Source organism: Tinamus guttatus, unplaced genomic scaffold (genome assembly GCF_059628265.1).
Source record: "Tinamus guttatus ecotype Peru unplaced genomic scaffold, ASM5962826v1 Tinamus_guttatus_pri_ptg000652l, whole genome shotgun sequence".
Classification (NCBI taxonomy): domain Eukaryota; kingdom Metazoa; phylum Chordata; class Aves; order Tinamiformes; family Tinamidae; genus Tinamus; species Tinamus guttatus.
In genome coordinates this window covers 2379615-2387105 of record NW_028289186.1, presented here as the reverse complement: position 1 = coordinate 2387105, position 7491 = coordinate 2379615, and the positions used below count along the sequence as shown (strand labels likewise).

Genomic DNA, 7491 nt, shown 5'->3' with positions numbered 1-7491 from the left:
TCAAGCCCCACATCTGGGCAATGCTCTGGCGTTCCCAGCCCTCTGGAGCAGCGGCAGGGGCCGGGCGCTGCTGTTGTCCATGGCAATGGTCACTCCATGAGCAGCCCCGGGGCCTTTCCCGGCCTCCTCGCGCCTCGCGCGGTAGTTTTGCAGCGTCAGACTCACGCTGGGGATGGCAGCAGCACGAGCCACTTTTAACGTCTTCTTTGACCTGACCCTTTGGTAGCAGAAGAGCAGGGACAAGACCAGCATGTCTATGAGGAGCTCAAACATCTCAACCACAGACAGCACCGAGGATCCAAACCAGAGACTCCACTGGCTCCCCATGCTAGACAGCAGCAAATTCACCTGTGGGAAGAACCGAAGGGCTGTGCTCACCAAACCCAGCAGAGCTCTGGGAACATGAAATCATCGCGTGTGACCAGCAGGTCAATTGGCTACTTGCCACGCGGGGCCCAAGGCGGTGTGACCCTAAGTAAAGTGTGAACTTTTCCAAGTCACTCCCTTAAGCAGAAAACTCTTATCCCATCCTCGGGGCTGGAAATCATCCTCCCGCTAACCAGACACTGTATTATGTGAACTAATGAATTAATTAATGAAAGGTAACAAATACTGTGATCCGATCTAGTGCAACATACTGAGAGCAAAGGAGACTCATTGACAGACTTGTAGTTCAGTTGCTGGTAGAAGATGGTCACCTTGGCGATGTCCTTCCTGCAGGGGAAAGGAGCAGTTAGCAGCTGCCTGCACGGGAGCCACTGCTGGAAGGTGCAGGGGACATTCCGGCCTCAATGGTTTTAGCCAGGGATTGCTGGGCAATAGTTTTCACCAGTCACATTTTATTCTTGAGGGTGTTTATCATGAGCTTGGAAAATAATGCTAAAAAAGGTGCTAAAAGGGACAGTCTCAAAGCCCTGTGAGGGAAATTTATTGAACGACCCTGTACCTTCTTTCCCAGTTTAACAAGCTAAATTTCACAAATGACGAAAAAAAAGAGAGATCTATTCAAATCCCCATTTTAATAGAAGAGAATACCTGTTCCCTTGTCTCAGTGACTAACCTGTTGCTGGTAGAGTTATATCCATTCTGGTGCCTTAGAGCTTGGCGGACCCAGTCCTGCAGCAGAATAGATGCCTGTTACTGGCAATCCTGTCTTCAAAATTTGGGAATCTTTAATATATTGTAAAAGTAGATTTCATAAGCAATGTATTGGCTATTGTTAATAACAATAAAGGATGTAGTTGGTTGGCTTGTGGCAGTGATAGTTATCAGGTGTTAATATCTGCCAGAGCAGCAATATATTTTATGCACTAATATTTTAGGTGCATATAGTATTCTAGCTCTTAAATTCTCTGCCGCGCTAGCAGCTACCTCACTACGGCATTTCATCTTTTAAAAGATATTGCTCGTATTTATGTTATCAGCAATGTGACATGCATTAATCACCTGCTCGTGTACCTGGAAGCCCATTTTGCATGAGAACATGAGAAGCGGCAGGAGGGCAGTGAGTCACAGGGTTTCTGTTGCAGCCCTGTAAAACCTCAGGAGCGGCAGTGAGTGAGCGATGAGACTGCAACACCCTCCCAAAGCCATGAATGCCACTGCAGGAGGGACTGGCAGGGAGGGGAATTGCTTAAGGTCTCAAGGAAGTTTGGATTAGAACTGGAATTGAATCCTTGAATCTTCACCTGACATCTTAGCTGGGGGGGTCCTTCCCCTGCACCCACATTTTGGCCTGTTTGTTGTATTTGTTTCTTCCATTGTTCTGCTTAAGTCCTTGGTTTCATGCCTAACTTTAATATTCTCCAAGGCAAACTAAATACAGGGCTCCCCCTGCACACACAGCGGGTTGGGAGGGACTACCTGCGACTTCACGGACGGCCACTTAGCTGTTCCAGCAGACACTTTGTACAGCGACTCCCTGCAGGGCAAAATGAGGATGATTGTCACTACGATTCTGGCATTTAAAAGTGAGTAAATGAAGGAGTTTAACATTGCCACCTGACTCCCCAAAGCTGTCCCCTCCCAGCTATCATGCACACACAAAGTTCCTGTTTAATTTTGCCTAATGTTGTCCTGTTTTCCCTTTCCCAGCATTGCAGGTTCAGCCATCAAACTGCATCTTTGGTTCAGCAAACGCCAGCACAGTCATGCGTTTGGCTGACAAATACGCCACTAAGTTGCCCACATTTCCACCGGTGTCACAGTCCTCTGCAAGATGACATTTTTTCATGCTCTACTTTTGAGACCTACCGACACGGCTTGGGACACTGATCGAAGCAATTGAGGTGGTGATTCCTGAGCCTGCTGTACAGCTGGTAAAAGCAGTGACCTGGGGGCAGAAACGGGGAGAAACGCTCAGCCCCCTCCCTGGGAATGCGCTGCCGGGAGCCCCGTCCCTCCCTCCCGCTTTGGACTGGCGGGATTCCCTGTTCCTGGAAGGGGATCCCTGCAGGGACACGAGGCGGCTCCTCGCTCTTACCCCATGCCGGATGCTTGTTGTAGTCACAGTACTCGGCGCCGGGAGGCAGTGGGTAGTAGTAATAACCACAGCCACATTTTCTAACCATTATGTGTTGAAAGCAAGAATGCAAACAAGCCTAGAGAGAGGAAAATAAAAAGAAACCTGAGAAAAGTGAGTGAAAAAATTCTCAAGTGTCCAAAACTTCGGCCCTTAGCATGTAGCTGCTAGAAGAGGACCTACAGATTTCTCTGCTGTTGGAAGATAGCAGACATCACTAGACACTGATGGGGCAAAAGATAAAGATTTTCACTTTTCACTCCTTGATTTTTCCTCTGGAAACTCCACTGAGCTCAGTGGGACGCAACTTTCTCCATCTCCCTCTTTCTTCCTACCCAGGAGCAGCTCAGTTAAACCACCCAAACACCCTCAGCCAGGAGCAGGGACTTAGGAAAATAAATATGTGACAGGCCACGAACGTCCCTCTGGAACAGCCCAACTGCCTTGGCTGTCGCTCTAGCTCATACCCTGGTCGTGCTGGGAGATCGGGTTAGCAGGAGGCTCCAGGCCTGACCATCTCCTCCCTAGATTCCAATTTCTAACACTCTTGTGTGAGCTGCTTTTGGGAGGAGCAGGAATCTCTGCTGGCTCCAGCAATGAACCTGATTCGTAAAGGCTCTCTGGAGAATAAGGTATGGCTCGTTTCAGCCAGCCACTCCGACAGTACCTGCAGGGTGTAGGAGTTGTTGTACAGAAGTGTGACATTCACATCATTGCCATTAGCTGTGCATGTCCCATAATTGCCACCCAGGCGATTCACCTCATCCTGTGGACACAGAAAAGAGGCCTGGGTGATGAGGAGCTTTAATTGGACTTAGCCATCGCCATCCAAACTCAACATCATGTAAAGAACAGGAAATGCAGTGTGAGCAGTCAGGTTATTCCTTGCTAACAAAACAGACGTGGTGGAAAGGGCACGGCAGCTGAGCACCACGTTAGTCACCATAAAAGAGCTAACAAACAGCAGCTCTTCAGGCCAAAATAGCTCCATCCCTTTTGAATGCCTCCTCATCCCTGCATACAACAAAGCACCCTGCGTTCAGCTGCACAAGGTTGAAGAGCCTCTGTGCAGGAACAAACCAGCCCCTGACTTTGTGATTTGCTGCCCACAGGAGCCCCACAAATGCCCCGAGCCAGCCCCGTGCTCAGCTGTGTGCAGTGGGGCAGAGGGAGGCAGCGGCCGCACGACTGACCTGCTGGATGCCAATTGTGGTGGCGATGCCCGGCCGAACGTCAAAGCCCTCGTGCTCCAGGAACGGCGTCTGGTTGTGGTTGTGGATCATCACTTTCACCCCCGCCACCGTGGCCAACAGGGGGATGTGATCCTTCTGCTCCGCCCTGAGGATCAGAGAAAGTCCTGCGAGCCAAAGGAAACAGCAGATTTGGGGTCAAAATAGGAACAATATCCTGCCTTCTCAGCAGGGATCGATGCTGCTGTCCTAGCTCACAGGAGAGGCACTGATCCTCCTTAGAGGTCTGGGCAGTGGTTGGGCAGTAAGTGCACAAACCTGCTCTAAAACGAGAATAATACTTTTTTTTTGCTATAAGTGAAGGTATACAGTCAGCTGATTTGGCCATCATATACATGGGGCTAGTGAAGCAAGCAAATACAGGACATGTAGGACAGCAAAACAGGACAAACTAGGAGAGAGGGCTCCACGTTAGTCATCGACAGCAGACACATATTTCACCCATCACCAAATCTATTCACTTCAGCTCCTCTTCTGAGCCTTTTCCAAGCACCATACCGTAAGGAATTCCCGGTTTCGTTGCTGTCCAAAAGGAGTCTGTCCCCTTGCTGTTGAAAGTATAGCAGCTTCCGAAGACTGGGTGGTGAAAGTGAACATAGTCACTGAAAACAAGAGATTTTGAGAGGTTTTAATTAGGAGCAGCAATACCTTTTTCTCTGCAGCACAAACGGTGTGTGTTTGTGTACAGGAATGGCCGTGGGAGAGAGCTACTAATCCACCAGAGGCAGGAAAAACTTAGGTACTGGGGGATCCGTCACTCATTACAGCCATAGGACTCAAAATCAGAGTTTTGACTTGCTCTTCCCTCCACCAGTTACTAAACTGTCCCCAGCCTGTTCTACCATCAGGCAGTTGAAATGTAAGACCAAGTCTGTGCTCTGATCACTAGGAGAAACAGCTTCTCTCTCTCATTTTCTCAGAAGTGGTATCATATGTTCACGATGATGCTGAACTTTTCTCCACATCCCATCAGTTTCTAAAAGTTCTTAAGAAGGGAACTGGCTAAATGCAGGTACCAAGGTAACAGTGTCCACCCTCAAGAGGTAGGTTTTGGGAATATGTTGATTTCTGGGTCCAAAAAATAGTCACATGCTTTGACCACAACACAGTGTCCCCCTTTTCCTTTGGTTAGATCCAAGGACACAGGGCAGGCTCAGCTCTGGTCTCCCCAGCCCTCGTTTTCTGCTGAATTAGCACCTCAGGAAGCAAAGTACCTGCGCCTGCAGGGCTCCCCGTCATACTGACAGGAATAGACCATGTCTTCTATCTGCTCCTCGTGGTCAGAAATGTTGATTACGACTGGCAGCTGGGACATGATGTTCATGTAGTGAAACCTGTACCATTCCAGAAGCGCGTCCATCCCGGATGAGTAGGTCTTGTAGAAGCAATTCCCGCCCGTGGCGTTGCACTGGCAGGAGAGAACAGGGGCAGGAAAATGTCAGGCTCCAGCCAGGACATGACGGCTCCTCCAGGGGTTACAGAAATCAGGGGGGAAGCCAATGATGCACGTAGGGGCAAGGGAAATCTGTGCTTTGCCACAGAATGAAATCTATGAGCCCTTGAGCTAGGTGCTCATCCAGCGACTCTTCTATCTCAGTAGGATCAGTGTGAGGGAAGAGACGCTTAAGAGCCAAACAAATGCAAAACCCTGCAAGAAGGAAGCTGGGCTGGTGGGAATTCTCCTCAACCTGTGAAGGAGGGACCGAGTCCTGATCTGCTTCCTTTGTTCTTACTCAGGCCTTGGCCACGGGAACACCCACACCCTGGTGAAAGTGCCCACGGGGAAGGAGTTCAGCACAGGCACCGTGAGGAGAATCAGGCACAAATTGTTGGCTAAAGCCACCTCAGTCCCACTCCCTTCTGCTCTTAGGCCTGGGCTACCTCTGGTTTTAGGATGAAGATTTTTAGGGTGTTCTTATCCACATAGACCCGCCTTTTTTGTATTGCTCTGGATTTGTTACATCACCTTTGGCTTCATCTGCAACATTTCTAGTTCCCCCCAAACCACCTCTTTTGAGCACTGAGGAAGTCCTGAGGAAAGTTTAGACTCTTCTTTCTCTGTTATTTCTGGGCTCACGTGCTAAGTGTAGATGCTCAGTGCATTTTTAGAAAGGGGTAAAATAGCCCCCACAGCCTGCTGTTATTTTTTTCTAATTAATTTGTTATTGCAAGAAGGACTTCACAAGTTGATGAATTATGTAAGCCTAATGACATTGCTGTTGCTTCTCTTTACAAGAGTCCTGGCAATCAGCATAAGATGTAAAAGGCAGGGATCCTCCAAGATGCTGTTACCCAGCACTGAAACTGTCTGTCTGAATCCCCTGCACTGATCTGTTCAGCTATTAAAGCCTGTGTCTGTGTGTTACCACGTTTGCTCTCAACTGCTGGGTCTTAAGGAGCCTGTGCTGCATCCTGATGATGTCAAGTGTGGGTAGAGTAAAATGTACAAGAGGCAACGTAACGCTGGTCTTACACTTACCAGTTTGAAGCCCACCTTGGAATATTTCTTTCCTGACCTGTTATTGTGGTCAGGCATTCTCAAGAGTGAGAAGTTCTGGCTCAGTTTGAAGCTGGATCTGCTGAGATTGCCTGAACTTGACAAGTCTTTTGCTTGGATGTTCTTCTCATTCACATGGAATAGGCTGGCTGATGTGTTGATGCCGTATAAAAAAGCAATAGATTCTTCTGCCATTTGGTCCAGTTGAACCAAATGGTCACTGACCAGTTCAAATCTGTAAGGAACAGAAATATTAGCTGTTTTGGAATATTCATGTTTCATGCATTTAGCTGCAACTTGGTTTCTTGTTCTAGTAATGTGTAATTTAGCTAGGAATGAATATATGTGGCAGCTGTGTATTCAGGGGAAGATGGTTTTTTTCAGAGCACAAAATCTCAAAACCGTTTTGGAAGCACAGACCCTCTCCATACCTGTCTGAGGTACCTGCTGTCCTCCCCCTGCCTGGACTAACAGCAAATCATTTCAACGTCCTCCCGTGTGAAGTCCCACAATAACATTGCTGACCTTTTCTGAACCCTTTTTAACCCTAAAGACCCCCAGGGAAGGCCAGGTTACCTGTATGGGTCCAGATTGCAGATAGTTATTGCTGGAAACATCTTGGGCTCAGAATGCATCGACATGGTCAGGACAGCAGGGTAGGCCCAGTACTGGCTGAACATAAGTGCAAACTGCCAGTACAACATGCCAAAGCTGGCCAGCAAAAGCAGAGTCCAAAAAGCTGTTTTCATGCGGTTGCTGTCGGAGCACACGAGGCGGATGGTGCCGTGGATGGTTGTGTTCTTGCAGAAGAACTCAAACATATCCTTGAAGGAGTCATAAAACTCAATCAAACCTTCTTTTTTCTCCTCTTCCTCTCTTGCCACTTCCTGCTCCATCCTCTAAGCCTGTTTCCGATGAAAAATAAAATAAAATAAAAAGGCAAGGGGAGTTGTTAGTTTGCAAGACTGGCCATGCTCTTTCTATGGAAGCAGGGCCCTGATGAGTTCACTATTTACAAAAGCTGAAAATAACTTTGAGCTGACACCCATCCTGTGTTTCCACAGTTTGGACACCAGGAAGTAGCAGAGAAGTCCCATGTTCTGCCTAAGTGACTCTGCTGCCCTCATACTGCGATACCCAGGCCAGGATGGGTATGTATGCAAAGTTAAAATGACTAATGCACGTGCTACCAAGGCCTGCACCTAAAGGGATGTGTAGTTTTC

General features: G+C 48.2%; 1 protein-coding gene across 1 annotated transcript; it reads right to left on the bottom strand.

Annotated features, from left to right (window-relative positions):
• Window positions 1–7199, bottom strand: SCNN1D (sodium channel epithelial 1 subunit delta). Its single transcript, XM_010212488.2, has 12 exons — window positions 6845–7199; window positions 6251–6503; window positions 4986–5179; window positions 4270–4373; window positions 3715–3878; window positions 3189–3287; window positions 2483–2600; window positions 2254–2332; window positions 1864–1921; window positions 1061–1116; window positions 639–714; window positions 1–348 (listed from the first exon to the last, which is right to left on the bottom strand). Exons 1-12 carry the CDS (start codon window positions 7162–7164, stop codon window positions 1–3), a joined length of 1869 nt encoding a protein of 622 aa, XP_010210790.1. The 5' UTR covers window positions 7165–7199.
• Between the last annotated feature and the right edge of the window lie 292 nt (window positions 7200–7491).